General features: G+C 56.7%; 1 protein-coding gene across 1 annotated transcript in view; it reads right to left on the bottom strand.

The window, feature by feature from the left end:
* Positions 1 to 17,050, bottom strand: part of ASB2 (ankyrin repeat and SOCS box containing 2) — a 38,878-nt gene that overhangs the window by 10,505 nt on the left and 11,323 nt on the right. The window contains exons 3-7 of the mRNA XM_054567099.1: positions 10,955 to 11,053; positions 7,687 to 7,853; positions 6,706 to 6,861; positions 4,407 to 4,652; positions 1,354 to 1,525 (exon numbers count right to left, since the gene is read on the bottom strand). Coding sequence (XP_054423074.1) covers positions 1,354 to 1,525; positions 4,407 to 4,652; positions 6,706 to 6,861; positions 7,687 to 7,853; positions 10,955 to 11,053 — 840 coding nt within the window. The remainder of the gene's footprint in view (positions 1 to 1,353; positions 1,526 to 4,406; positions 4,653 to 6,705; positions 6,862 to 7,686; positions 7,854 to 10,954; positions 11,054 to 17,050) is intronic.

The raw sequence follows: 17,050 nt of genomic DNA, 5'->3' as shown, positions 1-17,050 counted from the left end.
GGGCGCCGAGGGCCATCTTTGCTGGGCCACTTGTGCAGCGGCCTGCAGAGTAGGGCTGGGGGCTCCCTGTGTCTCCCCTTCATTCTCCGGGATGCCGCTCTCACGCCCAGTGCCCTCTGCTTTAGCAAAGACAGCCAACACCCCGCCACGCAGCCGTTTGCGTCCCCCTCCTCCCTGCCGAGCTTCCCAAAGGGTGCCGCTTGGGGTGCACAGGTGGGATTTTAGGTGAAAGGTTTTTTATTAACTGTAAATTGGTAACTAACAATTTAATAGTGTGGCGCATGCTTCCTTTTGAAACTAAATTTATTCTAGGTAAAAAAATAAATTTCTTTAAAGGAAAATACTAAACAATGAGACTATAGCTGTCTCAGACCAGGAGGGGAGTCTGTGAATGGTCAAAGTTTGGGGAACGCTGGTCCAGTGGAAATTCCTGCGCCCTGTGCATCCTTGAGGGGCAACTGGAGTTCCCTTTCTGAGGCGAGTCTTCCTTGGCCCCCTCCAGCTAGTGGGGATTTAGCAACTGGCTGGGGGTGGGGGCTGGGCATGATTTGTAGCCTGCACTGATTTCTGTGGTGTAAATATTCACACCATGGCCAATCTCAGGCTATCAGTGGGAACAATCGGCTCACGTAAGCTGCTGCAGACAAGCTCTACCTCTGCTTCCAACGTGTGCCAGGACCACCGTGAAGCGCTCTCCCATTGTGTCATGAATTTGTGTGTGTGTGTCTGTACATACCCGCGCATCTTCCCTCCTACCAGATCGCTCCCTGAGGGCGTAAGCTTCTCTCATCTCGCTCAGAGGACTCACATCATAAGTGTTCAATAAAGGCTAGCTATTAGCCCTGGCACTATTTGTGTTATTGTAGGCATGTGTGTGTGCTTGTTAATTGCCTGAGAGATTATCTTTGCCTTCCCACCAGAATTATCCATTAGTCCCGACTCATATCTGGCGCCCTGGGTGGAATTGCTGCAGAATTGGGACTAGGTGAAGTCCTGCCGCCTGCAAGCTGTGTGGCTTTGAGCAAGTCACTCAACCTCTCTGTTCTACCTTCCTCATTTGAAAAACAGAGATAACAGTACCTACCTCAGCAGGTTTGTTAAAAAGATCATTAAAAGTGGAGTCATCAAAATGATTAAACCAATTAACAATGGAAAGTGGCGGCAAGTGCCACGTATTTGCTTGGTTATCATCATCCTTGTGGTCGCTGTGGGCATTCCCTCTGGCTCATTAGTGGCTGAGCGCTTTTCCCCTTTTCCGCCACAGGTGCCCTCCTCTCTGACCTGAGCCTTCCTTATCCTGGGGGCAGACGGTGGGAGCCCCGGAGGGCGGGGTGGTGCTCAGGGCGAGCTGACCTGTAGTTGCCCTTCCTGGAGGCGATATGCAGCGGCAGCAGGCCGTCCTTGTTGGCCTTGTTGGCGTCGGCGCCCTGGGACAGCAGGAACTCCACCACCAGCTCGTGCTCGTTCTTGCAGGCCTCATAGAGGGCCGACGCGCTGTCGCTGGCCTGCGTGTTGATGTCCGCGCCTGGGCACAAAGGCAGTCATCAGAGTGGCCACGGTCCCCGATGCAGTGTCTATGCCGGGCCGTGCTACCGCGTGACACACTGGATCCTTCAATAGGAGGGGCCTGCCTGGAGGACCTCTGGCTCCCTCCTGTGACACAGAGACCCTGCAGCCTGCCAGCCTGGGCTGGGGCCTCTGGGCAGCGGGGCGGGGGCGGGGAGGCAAAGCTGCTACAATGATGCTGGCACGTACTGCGCACTTACTACGTGCCGGGCACCGTGCTTTACACATGTTGTCTCTTTGAATCCACAATGTAACCCTGCGTGATCAGTGTTGCTCTTGTCTCTGCGTCATGAAACACAGAGAACCTGCGCAACTTGCCGTCGGCCACCCAGCTCATAAATGAAGAGCCAGAACATGAGCCCCAGCAGTCTGCCGGCAGAGGCTGCGGGAGACGGTCTGATGGCAGAGGCCGCTCCTAACCCTACCCCGGGGGAAAGGCCCCAGGCCCTGCCTGCGGAAGGCCCTCACAGCTCTTCGAGAGGACAGAGCCTCTGCCTTCCACTTCCAAGAGTAAGAGAGGAATTACTTCCTGTGTCCTCTGAAGACAGCACTACACTAGGCAGACAGAGGTCGGAGTCGAGCCTGGGGACTGCCTCCCTTCAGCCCAGCCTCCTACACCTCCTCCGTCTCCGTCTCCCTGCCGGGAGGGAGAGGACTGGCACACACTGGGGTCCCTGACTGCTCACCGGCCCCTCCTCACGCTGGGAGGAGGAGACAGGGCCGAGATGGCAGTGAACGTTGTCGGGAAGGGCTGCCGTCGAAAGCGTCTGATAGCCACCGCTCCTCGCTCTCCGAGCACCCGGTTTGCCTCAGGCATTCTGGTCATTTTTTATTTCTAATGACTGATTGCTGGTCCAGTGGCATGAGCACAGGCTCATGTGACTAACAAGGACCAGCTGAAGCCTCTGTTTTCTGGCTTACAACCTCCATGACCTTAGGCAGCCTGTGGGAGCCCCGTTATCTATCTGTGGACCAGGAACAATAGTACCTACTATTGGGGATACTGGAAGAACTAATCAGTCAATGTCTGCTGCAGACTGAATGTGTGCCCTCAGTGTCATGATGTTAGGGGCTGGGGCCTTTGGGGGGTGATTCGGTCATGAGGCTGGAGTCCCCATGCATGGGTTTAGTACTCTAATAGAAGGGACAACAGAGAGTCTCTTCCTTCTCCCCCCACGTGAGAACACAGTGAGAAGACGGCTGTCTATGAACCAGGAAACAGGCCCTCACCAGACACCAAATCTGCCAGCCCCCTGACCCTGGACTTCCAGCCTCTGAAACTGTGAGAAAGAAGCTCCTGTCGTCTGTGAGCCAGCCAGGCTGTGGCGCTGTTATGGTAGCCTGAACAGACTGCGGCGACATCGCTGCACAGGGCCCGGCCGAGAGGAGGTGCTCAGCGGGCTGGCAGCAGTACTCGAGGACAGGGGCTCCGGCACAGGGGCAGGCTCAGCCCCCCGCCTCGAGGGAGAGGCGGCCCTGGCCGGCGTCGCGAGCCCCGCAGGCAGGCTCCTGGGAAGCCTGGACCCCGCTAGCGCAGCTGCCGCTCACACAGGGCCTGTATTTGGATTTGAAAATGGACTCGGCCCACAAGGGAGCAGAGCTTGACGCAGAGTGTCAGCAGGAGAGCTCGGCGGGTGTGTGGGGTTGGCCAGGTCCCTGCCCTTCACGCACCTGCGCCCCTTTGTCCTCAGGCTGATCCGTCCCCTCGCTGTAAGGATGTGCCCTGGGTCTATTCCCCTGACTGCTCACACATGCTCAGTGGACACGTATCTGAACAAAGGCCCACAAGGGCCATTCCTGAGGACTGGGTGGCTTGGTGGGGTACAAAGAACATGCAGTTTGGGGTCAGATGGACGTGGTCGGAATCCAGGCTCTGACTGTGGCCAATCATTTAACCTCTGGGCCTCGGTGTCCTTATCTACAAAAAGGGATGAGGACTCTGCCTATCCCACGCGGCTATGAAGACGACCAACTGGGCCTAATCTGTGTTCATGCTTAGCATAGTGTCTGGCGCATAGTAGGTCTTCAGCTAAGTATTCCAACTCTGTCTCTGGGTCTGGCTTGCCTCTGGCCTCTCTGTTACTAGAGAGAGGAGGTCACCTCCCAGAGAGAGGAAAGAAATCAAAGGTGTTCTTGAGGGGATTAGAATATAATGCTCTTTACTCAAAAGAACATCTGCCATTGTCTCAGGGTCTTCTGCTACTGGGACAGCACAAAGCAATATTGTTTTACTTCCTCTGTTAAGTGAATAAAAATTTTTTACAGGCAAAGAGTACAAAGGCCTGAGTTCAAACCCCAGCTCTGCCACTAATTTGTTGTGTGACTTGGAACAAACCACTTTCTCATCCTGGTCCTTGGTTTCATCAACTATAAAGTGAGAAGTGATCTAGATGTTGTCTGAGGTTCCTGCTGGCCCTGAAGTAGGGCTTGGCAGAAATAAAAGTTGTTGGGGTGCCAGGAGACCCAGAGTCTGGCTGGTTCCACCACTAATTTGCTTTGTGACTATAGAGAACTCACTCTCCCTTTCTGGGCCTCAGACTCCTCATTTGCAAAACAAGGATGTCGGGCTAGATTAGAGATCGCAAATATGTGGCAGGTGTTCCACTCCTCTCCTCCTCCCCCCCGCCAAGTTTGCACCCAATTTCAGGCTTCACTGGTGGATCTCAAGTGTTTCCCGCTGAGCCTAGACACCACCCCAGAATCTCCCTTGGCATCCCAGGAAGCTACTCAGTCACGGTATGTCCGCAGGAGGACACCTGAACTTGCCTTCCCTTAGCGCTGATCTCTGAGACCCTTCCCAGCTGTACCCCTCAGGGACTTCAAGGACCCTTGGCACTCACCGTGCTTGGCCAGGAATCTCAGCGCCTCCATCTGTCCACTCTGGGCGGCCACGAAAAAGGGCGTGATGCCGTAGGTGTTCTTGGATTCCACCTTGGCGCCTCCGCCCACCAGGATCTCCATGACCTCCAGGTCATTGCGGGCAACAGACTCATGCAGGGCCGTCCAGCCTCGGTTGCAGCGATGGTTGGTGTCTGCCTTGTATTGCACCAGAAGCTTCACCGCCTCCACGTTCTTGCGCTCACAGGCTGTGCCAGGGGAAGCAAGGGGGTCAGCAGGGCCTCTGGCACGACCTGGCCGGCCGAGGGGTCATTCGTTTGTCCACTCACTCATCAGCCACTCACTCAGCAAACATCCACTGATTCTGCTCCGAGTTTCAGTCCCCGCATGAGATAGACGACTAAAAGTAACAGCAGTATGAAGAAGCAATGGTATTTGTGGACGTGTGTATAGTGTTGGTTATGGGCTGGGCACTCTCCTCTGAACACTTTACATGATTAACTAATTTAATTCTCCCAACTGCCCTTAAAATATATTGTGTTGTTATCCCTTTTCCCCGGCGAGGAAAATGAAGCCCAGACAGGTTAAGTGACCACACAAAGCGGCAGAACTGAGAGTCAAACCCAGGTTGTTGAGTCTAGGAAAATCTCTGTCCCCTGGAATATTCCAGGGTGCTCTACACTCATATCCCTTTCCAGTGTCACTTGCTTCAGGACTCTGCCAAGGCCAAGAGAGGAGGAGGAGGAGGCCGACAGGGTCGTATACCTGCTCAACACACCTCCTCGAAGCCTGCTCACTTAATCTCGGGTAAAATTGATCTTCTGCCTACAGTTCATCAAGTCTCTCTCAACCTGCCCAAAGCCCCCCCTCTAATCCTCTTCTCTCTCTAGACCCTGTAGGTACTCTTAGCTCTGGTCAGAGTTACCACCAGGGAGCCTGGCACTTGTCCAAATTCACCGCCCCTGGAAGCATCTCGGGGTCAGCCAGGGGGCTGGTGAGAAGGAGTGGGGGCTGCCTGTGTCGTGTTTCAAACAGGACCCCAGGTGAAGCTCCCCATCTCTCCAAGCCTTGGTTTCCCCGCCCGTAAAGCAGAGATAACAAAACCTTCCTGAGAGATGCTGTGGGAGGACTGAGTGAGGACGGGCATGGAAGGTTCTAGCATGGTGCTTAGTACAGTTGGAGCTCGTGCAGGACCAAGGCCCAGGCTTCAGCTGTGAATCACCCAGCATCCTGGGAACCCTCTCTGGGACAGCTGAGGCTCCCGGTGATGGCTCTGGTGGCTGGGTAGACATGGGTTCTAGGGGAGACACTTCCCCAGCAGGTCTGCAGGGGACCCAGTCACCAGCTACCCAGGGTATGCTGCCTACTGAATGTTCCAGGTACTGGGTACCAGGCTCATGGGAGATCGGGGACTTCTGTAGCCTTTCCAAGTGTAAAGGCTATCTCCCTTTTGTAAGACCCACAGCTGACTGTGTAAGCATGGGGGCGTGAACTAGATGCTTTGCAGGGTCGGAGTTCAGAGTGCGGAGCTGGCACACTGCTCCCTGCGTTTAAATCCCAGATCTGCCCTTGGTGTGCTCCTGGGCGCCTTACCGCAGGTCTCTGTGCCGCAGGTCCTCACCTGTGATGTGGGGATACTAGCAGTGCCTGCCTCCTATGGAGGAGGATATGACCATGAATAAGAGGGCAGTGCCTGGCATACAGTGAGCACTCGATACATGCTGGCTGTTACGATCATTCAGGTTTTGACTCTGGGCACTTGCTAGGGTGCCTCATGTCCTTGGATGCTGAATTGGTTCAGCCAGGAGTTTTAGGTTTTCTTAAACATCCTGGAGGTACAAATTCTTTCTCATACCTCTTTATCTTTGCCTATGCTGTTCCCCTGCTTGTCCAGGCTCAGCTCAGGCACGCCCTCCTGTGGGCACCCTTCCCCCACATCAGGGCCCTTGCCTGCTCTCCCAGGTGCCTTGAGCCATGCTCTTCCCTGCCCCTAGCTGACCACTGCCTGTGAGTCGGTGCTCCTGGATGGGCGGGGGCGGGGGGGCACCAGGCGTGGACGGCTCCTTGCCACCGTGAGCCCTCAGCGCTCCTCAGCGGGCCTGGCCCACGGAGGACTTGGAAAATGTTGATAGAGTACATGCCCGAAGGAAAGATTCTATTGCCTGGGTTATACGTCCAAGTGAGGCTGCCCCTTCGAAGTAGCCTCCAAGGGGCGGCGGGTGATGCACCTCAGGAACAAGGCTCCCAATTGCCCACCTAATTTCTAGACGCCTCCTTGGGGAAGCCCAACGGGGGACTCACCTTTGTAGAGGGGTGTTTCTCGGGACTTATTGGCGATGTCGGGCTCGGCCCCAGCCTGGAGCAGGAACTGAAGGCAGTCCAGGTGTCCCCTGCATGTTGCCAGGTACAGAGCCGTCTCCTCCTGCAGGGTGCGCTGGTCGATGGTCGCTGGGTAGGCTGGGGAGGGCAGCCCGCTACATTTGTGAAGGAGGAAGGTGCCTGCCTCTCCCCCGTCCCACCCCGTGCCCCACATCAACACACAGGTAGTCAGAATTTCCTCCCAATGCCAAGGACAGGCTCGTGTGGCATCTGCCTAAATTTACCACCGAGACTGCCCTTGTCATCTTGGCCCTGGACTCGGTAGCTTTCACAGGGCTGTTTCAGCTTCCTGGTCATATTAATCCAGCTCAGGTGCCACCTCCTCTGGGAAGCCTTCCCTGGTTGGGCCTCCTCCTGTGGATTACCCTGTCTTTCCCTTATGGTCCTACCAGCCACTGCTGGAAGCTGTCTCGTGCTGCTGTGTCTGCCCTAGAGAGGGGTCGCTGTCCGTGGTCGGGGCTGCTGCGGTGTTACCCACCCACATCTGGCTTATGGGGGAAAGCCGAGGCTCGGAGAGGAGGCATGATTTGCCTGGGGCCCCACAGCTCTGGGAGACAGTCTTGACGGGCCTGGGCACAGCTGCAGTATTTTCCACACCAGTTCAGCCCCCAGAACATTCTAGAATGAGCTGGCAGTGACTCTCCCAAAAGTCAGCCCTCCCTCGGTCCTTTTCTAGGAATTAGGCCTGGAGAGGTCGGGTAGGTAGGGGGAGATTTTTGTGAGCAGGGGCGCAAAGCATTTTCATTCTGTCACCTTGGTGACTTTAACTCTGCAATAGGAGTGGCACCTTGCCTTGCCCCCCTCACCCAGTTGTGGGGCGAAGGACGTGAAGCTCTGCGAGGAAGGAGCCCTTGCCCTTGAGTCCGCTCCTACCTCGCGCTGCACCCAGCGCGGCCGCCTCACCTCGATGCAGCGCCTTCAGGCAGCTCAGCTGGCCGTAGTAGGCCGCCTCATGCAGGGGCAGCCAGCCCTCCTTGTTGGGCTCCGCGAGATTCTTCCCCGCCTTGATGAGAGCCTTCAAGGCCTCTTCGTTGTCTTCCTTGATGGCCTTTAGCACAGGGTCCACGGGCCTGCAGAAACAAGCGTGGGCCAGTCCTCAGGACCCCGTAGGGCAGAGGCTGGGCCAGGCGGCCTCTCTCCAGTGGGAAGGCAGGGTCTGCTGGCAGCTAGGAGTGGAGCAAGCTGCTGGGGGGGAGGGGGGGTGGTCCCTCTGCCCTGCTGGTCCCTGCTGGTCCCTGCTGGTCTGGGGCAGGTGCCCAGCCCCCCTGCAGCCTGTGTCCTCCACAGTAAGGAGACTAATCCTTCCTAACCTATTGGGCATGCCCTGGGAACTCGGCCCTGACCTTCGCCCCTTGGGGTCTCAGCTCCATCGCAGCCTCCTCGGCCTGCCCGCCCAGGTCGGCATTCCCCTGCCTCCAATCACAAGCCCTCATAGAACCGCTGGCCCTTACACGTTTGACCACAGTCTGCCTCCCCCACGGGACTAGGAGTTTCAGGAAGACAGGGGCGGTGTCTTCCTTTTATGTCTCATGATTTAATTTCCAGAGCCCGGCTCAGGGGCCCGATCCCTAATAGGTGCTCGATAAATATTTTGCGAGAGAGAGAGAGAGAGAGGGAGAGAAAGAGAGAGAGAGAGAGAGAGAGAGAGAGAGAAGAGGAGGGAGGGAGAAAGGAAGAATTCAGAACCCAGGAACCCCAACAATTATTTTACATCTTCATCCCTTCTATTTCCAAAAAGGTGGTAGCCTCTGTCTTATCAAAGTTTTGCTTGTTTCTTTGGGAATTGGATTTGTATCTTGTTGAGAACACTCATTGCAGTGGCCTCCGTGGAGCACTAGAGGATGCACGGGCCCGCGAAGGGAAAGGCGGGGGGTCTGGGCCAAGACTTGCGGGGGTTCAGTCCCCCTGTGCGCACCCTGGGGCGTTTTCACAGCTTTCATCTCCAGGTCAGGCGCCATGTAGGGAAACTGCTAGAAATGGGTGGAAACATGACAAGTTCCTTCACGTCCACAGGTGGAAACCGGGGGTCCCTTTTAGACAAAGCTCACTGGTGGCTGAAAGGGAATTCAGGGACCCCCTGTTCCTGCGATTTTCAGTGGCTGCCTCTAATGTTACACCAAGACCACACCCACCAAGAGGATTCAGGCCCAGGGTGCCAGCCTCCAAAGGGATAGATCACTGACCCCTCAGAGCCCTTAGAGGCCATCAAACACCGTCCCTGAGCATGGCGTCTGGGCACTGACCAGGCACCTTTACCTGGGGGGGCCTGTCTGTGCTCGGAGCAGCTCTGAGGCAAAGGCACAGCCCCTCCGAGGGGACTCTTCGCAGGGAGCATGTCTCCAAGGTCTTTCCAGCTCCTCTCCTGGCTCCTGACCTTTACCCCTACCCCAGAACTTTCAGCAGCTGGAAGACTGGAACACTTGAAGGATTAATACCTCTGAAGTCTTCGCAACGTAAACTCTGAATGCCAAAAAGAGGGCTAATACAAATAATAACTTCTTTGCTTTGCTCATTAAAACCACTTCACTTGTTCATTCATTCATTCGTTCTCTCCTCCATCCACGCATGCCTGCACTCACTGAGCTCCCTGCCCCCATCCTCAGACAGAGGGTCAGTGAGGACCAGGGCTGCTAGGACTCCTCGACCCACCCTGGGGAACATTCTGCATACACTGTCCCGTTTCCCAGGTGGAGAAGTGAGACAGGGCCCCACCCCTGCCGGAGGCCAGGATAGGCCCCGAGGGTCCCCGGGGCCAGCCCCTCTCCCCTCCCACCGGCTTCCTCCAGCGTGAGCAGACTTCCTCCTGACTCTCAGCCTCTCCAGTTATTAATAGCTTCAGAGCATAGATGCCGGCGAAGTTACAGACCCAGCAAGGACCATGGGTAACTGACCAGATAAGCCCTGAAGTCCCCATCAACGCCATCACTGCCACCTTGATGAGTTTCTCTCGCGAGTGGCCAGCGAGCGCAGCCCCTGCTGGCGTCAGGAAAACTCCCAGTGGGGTGTGTGTCCCGCCCGCCTGGAAGGTCTCCAGTGGGACCACAGCTGAAGTGGAAGGGAGGTAGGCTGGCCGTTCCTGTGGCCTTGGGGGTATGCGGCAGCATGAGAACACTCCCAGGACCCGCCACCCAGCCGGGGTCTCCTCCAGCTGAGGTCCGAGGGTCCTGGGGCTCTCAGGCGCCCCCTACTGATGGCTTCTCTAGTTGCTCGGCCAAAGTGCCTGCCCCGGGAGTGGGGGTGGCTGCTGGGGCGGCAGGCCATCAGAGACGAAGGAGCCGAGCAGGGCCCCGGAGGCCACTTTGTCCTCTCCAGCCTCTTTCACAAAAGGGAGACTCGGAGATGCACAGCGACTCCCAGGCAGCCACAAAGCGAACCTCAGCAGGGCCGAGACCAGAACCCGGGTCTCCCTTCCCTACACAGTGGAAATCCCACATGCAGCTCCAAGGAGCGGGGAGCTTGAAAAGGGCTGGGGAGGAGAGAGAAAACATCGGCCAGTTGCTTCCTCCCCTCCCCACAACAGAACTGGGCAAGGAAATAGGGGTTCCAGCGGTGGGCCCTTCTTTTGCTTTTCGCTGCCTCTGGGGTCAGCGCGAGGAGCAGAGAAGCCAACAGCACAGAGCACTTTCCCGCGGACACACCTCACCCAGCACCCTGCTGCCTGGCAAACAGAACCCCTCCTGTAGCTCGGATTATGGCTGGGTTTTAGCACCTGGCAGAAATGGAGGCAACGGAGCAAAACAAACCCCCGCAGGGATGGCAAGGGGTGAGGAGAAGCCGAGACAAACAGAGCCCGAGCTCTGAGCTCCTCGGAGCCTCTGCGGTTCCAAGGGCTGTCTCCCCAAATCTCTGCCTTGCTGCGTCCCCTGATTCAGAGCCGCATGGGGCCATTCCAGCACAGAAGGCTCATTCTGGGACCATTGAGGGGTTCATGACAATCACAGCCTGGCTGGCAATTGCTTGAGGACAGCATCTGTGACCACCAAGCCAGGCTCAACAGGAGCAGCTGGGTCTCAGGGGGACACACCCAGGAAGGCTGTGCCTGGCAGGTCCCTTCAGAGTGCCCCCCCATCTGGGGACTGTTGGCCTGCTCCCCACCCCCACCCCCACCCCACCAACCCCAGAGGCGAGAGTGAACTGGGACGGTCTCAGGGCAGGCTGCAGGGTCACTTACGCCAGCTGGGAGGTCTTGTTGCGGTTGTATTTCTGCATGACCCCTTGGAACAGGCCCAAGTGGCCCAAGGCCGGCGGGTTCTCAGGAGGCGCCGTCGACCTGGAGGGTGCAGGGCAGGAGTGAAAAAGGGAAAAGTACTGTGCATATGAGAAGCGGGTCATGGCCAGAGGCAGGACCGAGGATGGAGGGAGAGCGAGGGGGAGAGACTGACTGACAGACGCAGGGCTCTGAACCAAAGCAGATGGCCCGGTCCTCTCTGTGTGCTGGACACAGCTGCTGTGTCTCGGATTATTTTTGGCCCTTGGAGGAAGCCCTGGGAGATTTAAATGACCATATAAGACAACAATGAGGTTAACCTCAACCTCACTCCTACAGTCCCCTCTCCTAGCCAACCACACGGGAGGCAGATATGAAGCAAGGTGACGTTCCTCACCCAGGGGGATGTGAGAAGTGTCAGCAGCAGGTCCCAGGATGAAAGGGGCTCAGCCTCTGGGATGGACAAGGGCTTCGTGGGGGTGGGGGACAAGGGAGTGAAGCTGGGAGGCCAAGCCGGTCTTTGCCCCTGCCCCCACCTCGCTGGCTCCGGGGCTGGAAACAAACAGTGTAAAGGTTACAGCACATGATGCCCAAGGAAGGTCTTTGGGGCCAGGGCTTGGAGTCAGAATGACAGGGGTTCAAATCCCGGCCCCGGCACTTCCTGGCCATGTGACCTTAGACAGGTTGAGCTTCTCCGGGCGTGGTGTCTGAAACAGCCCAGTCTCAGAGGCTGCTGAGGCCTGACCGAGTGAGAGGTGTGAAGTGCTTTGCAGGAGGCCAAGCACACGGGTGTTCGGTCCTGTTCACCATCAACTTCATCATCATTCGGCCTTTCGGAGCTTCGGTTTCCCCACCCCATCAGGCTGTTTGGAAGATGGCAGGGGCGAGAGGAGGTGTGGTGGCCACTCCACGAGCCTGGGTTAGTGGGGCTGAATTGAGAGTGGGACATACAGCCCACGCTGGCCCCACGTCCACAGGTCAGGCCCTGGCCCCCTGCGGGCCCCCCGCGGGCTGGGCCTGGTCTCCTGCGTCCCTCCAGAACAGAGTCTCTGACACCACGCTCCCTCCTTCAGGGGCCTGGTCTCCTCCCGCCTCTCTGTCCTCCCTGCATCTCTGAGACCACCGCCCTGACAGGCCTTGAACAAGCCCTTGCCCTTGTTTGTGCCTCAGTTTCCTCCTTTGCAAAACGAGGCTGTAGGACCAGACCAAGGGCTTCCTCTCTGCTGCTGCAGCCAGCGAGCCTTTGCTGAAGTGACCTCACATGGAAGCTGGCGTGTCAGCAGGCCTAAGACACCACGCCCCCGGCCCTAAACGCCCCGGGTTCAGTGTTATTACCCGAGCTTGGCCTGGCCCCGGCAACGAGGGAGCGCCGGGCAGGCTTCTGTCTCCATGTGATCCCGGGGTCCCAGCCCCCCCATCATTGGTCCACGTGTGGCCTCTCATTTTTTAAAATATCATTTAAGTTTTACTACACGTTACTAAGCTCCAAGGCACATTACTGTGTGCTGCAAACGACAGAAATATATGAAGGACAAACAGAGCAGGGTCTCTGTCTAGCATTTTGCTCTACTGTCAAAAAGCATCCGTGCATCTGTAAAGCAAGAACAAAGCACCGCGGGAAGATCCAACACAGGCAGGTCGGCAGAAACACACCCGAGCACTTTCCCTCCCAGAGTTAAGAGGGATTCCAGCAGGGTGGCGATCCCTGAGGGAGGCCAGGCCTCAGCCCCGCACGAGGCCTGTCTCTGACAGTACGACAATAACACAGCAGAAGCGAGACAGCGAGGCGCTGGGGGTGGCAGCGAGATGGCCACAATGCCAGCCCCTGGGGTCGTGCCCTGTGTCCACCGTTGGCCACCAGCATGGGGGTGGGGGGCGGTGCTGTTCCTACATCACAGAGGAGGAAATATGCAAACTGAATTCTGTTCAATAAGAGTTTCCCAGCTCTGTGCTTGGGGCTGGGGTTGCAGACCAATGGGACACTTCTTTTCTTTGATCCTCAAGGCATTGAGGGGCCGGTGAGAGGTGGGAGACAAGGACATACACACATACAACCTCAGAGCCGCAGGGGAGAAGCTGGAACAGGGGCAGGAGGACTCCTTCTGGAAGCCCTGGAACTGGACGTTAACCTGGTGTTAGGGGCAGGCAGGGGGAGTGCTCCGGGCCGCTGAGCCGTCAGTCTCAAGCCGGAGGGGGAGCCAGGCTGCCACCTGGGTTCCGCACTCTTTCTGCTCACGGAGCCACGGGCCCCATTTCCGTCTCAGGCTCAGAGCAGGGGAAAACCACTCCACTGACTCATCAGAGGTGAGGGGGCCTGGCAGGATGTGGGCGCAGGTCATGCCCTCGAAGAGGCCCAGGTAGGGCCCCGGCCTCCGCACAGGCGGGCCGGTTGGGTGTCAGGGGTGCAGCGCCATCGCTGGCTCCCAGCGGCCCCTGTCCGGGAGCCCTGCTGGTCCTGGCGGCAGACTCGGGGAGAGTGGGAGCGGAGCTCTGATGGCAATGCCCACTGACTTCTCCGCGAGCCCTGGCTGAGTTCATGAGAAGTGCAGGCCCCGACCCAGGAAGGGTGTTAACCTGGGCTGGACCTGGCCGAGCGCAGGAAGCATGCAGGCCTCTTAGCAGGGGAGACAGCCAACAGACACAAGAGTCTGCCCATGGCCACCTCTGTGCCCGGGTCCTGTGTCCACGCTCTCCCCTGGTCCTCGTACCAACCCTATGTCACACACGGGTGTCAGGAGTACGGTGCCCAGCACATAGTAAGCACTTGATAAATTTAAGTGAATGACATAAAACAAACAAACCAAAGCCTTCGGAGGGGTGATGTCCCCTATGGTAATCTCAGTGCTGTGTGCTGCAAGCCGGGACCTCAGATTCCCGGAGAACCAGCACTCCTCCGCCTGCCTGGGCTGGGAGAGGAAGAGCTCGCCTGCCATAGCCATGCCCCCCCCCCCCCCCCCCCGGCCTTTGGAATCGGCCCACCACCCAGGAGAATTGCTTCTTGCTCACCCGCTGGCCGAGCCACCCTTGCTGGGCTGGCCAGAGAGGACTCCTAGAGAACCACAGGAATTCCAGCTGCAATTTCTGCCTTCCACGCATAGCCGAGATTCGTGGAGCGCTTGCTAGGCGTCAAGCCTTGTCGTAGGCACATGGCACAAAGCATCTCATTTCATCCTCTACTCTCCCTTGTGAAGGAGGTGTAATTGGCCCCCTTTTGCAGGAGAAGAAATTGAGGCTCAAAGAAGTTTGCTTCCTCTAGCCTGCTCGGTGGACTCCTATTCGCCCTGCAAAGCCCACCTCCTGGACTGCATGAATAGGCCTTTTCTGCGTCCCTCTGAAACTGAGACAAGCCCCTTTGCTGCACCCTTCCTGTACCTCTGTGCCTTCACCTTCATTAGCCTTCGCGCTTGGGGAGAGCAGGGGCCAGGCCTGATTCACATCCAGATGCCAGGCAGGCATGTGGCACGGTAGAAGCGCGCAGTGAAGTGTTTACACAGTGCACACATTATCCCAAGCAAGTTTCTGCTTCCCGCTTTCCTCCTTTGTCTTCTCAGAAATGCACCCTTAAATAAAATGCAGAAGTTCAAAGACTGAAGGCTCAGCTTCCTGGACCCACTCTGGCTGGTCCACCATTGTAACCCTGGAGTCCTTGCATTGTTCCTCTCTGGCCAGTGGCGCACATACCCTGCCTCTCCATGGGATGGGAAATTGGGTCTGCCTTCCAGGGAGCCCTCAGCAGGCCAAGGCTCAATGATCCTCACACACACTTCAAACTTCATTCCTTCCACTGCCGTGGGAGAGAAGCCAACTGGGAAATGGCTCTAAAAGGGAATGTCATATTTTTTTCTGGGCTGTGACCTGGCTTTCATTTCTAGGCTCCCAAAGACTCAGTTGATGTTTATGTCCACAGCTGTCATTTTGCTCACAAGACGGTGACAATAACTTACATTCCTGAAGAATTTTGTCAGTTTCAAAGTGTACTTATTTGCCTGAAAACATTCACTGGGCATCTACAGTGATCCAGGCTCTTTGCCGAGGATACACAAGTGAGGAATAGCTGCTCCCTGTCCCCAAGAGGGTCACACAGTGTACTTGGGGACACTCTCAGGAAGCCAGATAATGCCTTGTTAAGGTGACACACATGTTTGTCCATGAAACAGAGGCAGACACGAGGTGGGCACTCGAGGCGGGGAGAGATCAATTGAAGCGGCAGGATTTGGGGCTTCCGCACCTTTTGCATCTTATTTTCTTTTCACAGGAACCTACAAGGCAGCTCGGCAAGTTGCTATTGCCATTTTAACAACCAGTTGGCAGGTTTTGGGGCTCAGAAAGGTTAAAAAACTTGCCTAAGGTCACACAGCCAGAAAGTGATAAGGGAAGCGTTCAAAACTCCAAAACCCACTTCTCTTTCCACGCTGCGGCTGCTTCGTTCATTCCTTCATTCGCCCATTCACTCATCACCGGCTCCCTGGGTCAGGTGCCTGCGGCGTGTGTGAGGCAGGAGGCTCCGCAGGCGGGAGGACGGGGAAGACGCTGCCCCCAGGGGTTCACAGGTTAGCGCGGCTGCACGGAGAGCGTAAGCCGTAAGCCATGGGCAGGAAGGAAACAGCCAAGTGAGCAGATGAGTGGGAGGGGTGACCTACTTGGCCTGGGCTGGTGGTCAGGGCAGGATTTGCTGAGGAGATGACATTGGGTCTGAGACCTGAAGGATGAGGAGGAGCTGGCCATGTGGGGGCCCTGGGTACATGGGTGATGTCCTGCTCCTAAACCTGCTCTGGGTCTAGTTGGGTGGAAACTATGATATTTGGGGATGGAAGTGAAGAAGGGCTCTACCAGGTCCTAAGGGTGATACCGTATCTCATGTGAGAGCGCAGCTGTGTGTCTGTCTTTGGGGCCCTGAATTCCTGCGGGTGGGATGTGCAGACCCAAACCCCAGTCCGAGGTGGCGGAGGAGGGACAGGGAGCAGAGAGTGGCCTTGGCAGAGCCAGCCGAGCTGGGTAGGGTCTGGACTTCAGAGTGGGATGAGCTCGGCTCTGGTCCTGGCTCTGCTGGGCGGACGTGTTGTCGCGTGCAAAAAGGGCACAGAATACCCAGCTCACGTGGCTTTGTAGGGACTCAGAGAGTGGCTGTGTGCTGGGCACACAGAAGCACGGTGAGCGCTAGGGGGAGGAGGACAACGCCATGAGAATCACACCAGTGGGATTTGCCTCCGCAGCAGGGCCCAGGCCCAGAGACAGAGGCAGGCAGGACTGGGCCTGAAAGGTTTCCGGTCGCATCGAGAGTGAAACCAGCCAGTCAGAGAAAGACAAGTACCTGCGATCTCACTCATAGATGGAACCGAATGAACGAAATGGGCTAACAGACAAAATAGAAACAGGTTCGTAGATACAGAGAACAGACTGACGGCTGTCGGGGGAAGGGGGGGAGGGCTGGGTGAAAAAGGTGAAGAGGTTAAGCAAAGAAAAAAAATCTCTTAGACACAGACAACAGTATGGTGATTACCCGGGGGAAAGGGGGGGTGGGGGAAGTAGAGTAGGGTAAAGGGGGTTAAATGGTGATGGAAGGAGACTGGGCTTTGGGTGGTGAGTGCACAAGACAATGTATAGATGATGTATTACTGAATTTTACACCAAAAACCCATACGACTTTATTAACCAATGTCACCCCAATAGAGTCAATAACTTTTTTTTTTTTAAGGGACAGGAAACAGGGCTGAATTCTTCTCCCTTGCATTGCTTGAGCTGGATCTTGGGTGAGGACCACATGACCTTGGGAAAGTCATTTTACTTCTCGCTAAGAGCTTTTTTTCTCAGGATGCTGGCCGAATGTTCACACCAGCCCCCCGTGGGTCTTGACTTCCTTATCTACTAGAGGAAGGAAGAGGTCAGCATCTAGCCTTCAGGGGCCCGCTCGGCTCTAAGTTTTAAGTGTGGGCAGGACTCCCGGGGGAGCTCGCATGCTGGGGGGAGGCTGCAGGGGCTAGGGATGTGCCAACCTGCGCTGACAGCTGGGAGGCTGCTCTTCTCTCAGGTCCTCTCCTGAGAAAGAGGAAACTGCGGTCT

This window comes from Pteronotus mesoamericanus, unplaced genomic scaffold (assembly GCF_021234165.1).
Source record: "Pteronotus mesoamericanus isolate MK-2021 breed Mesoamerican mustached bat unplaced genomic scaffold, CSHL_Meso_final contig_182, whole genome shotgun sequence".
In the NCBI taxonomy this organism is placed as follows: domain Eukaryota; kingdom Metazoa; phylum Chordata; class Mammalia; order Chiroptera; family Mormoopidae; genus Pteronotus; species Pteronotus mesoamericanus.
The sequence above is the reverse complement of the archived record's forward strand: the minus strand, read 5'-3'. Positions and strand labels throughout refer to the sequence as shown.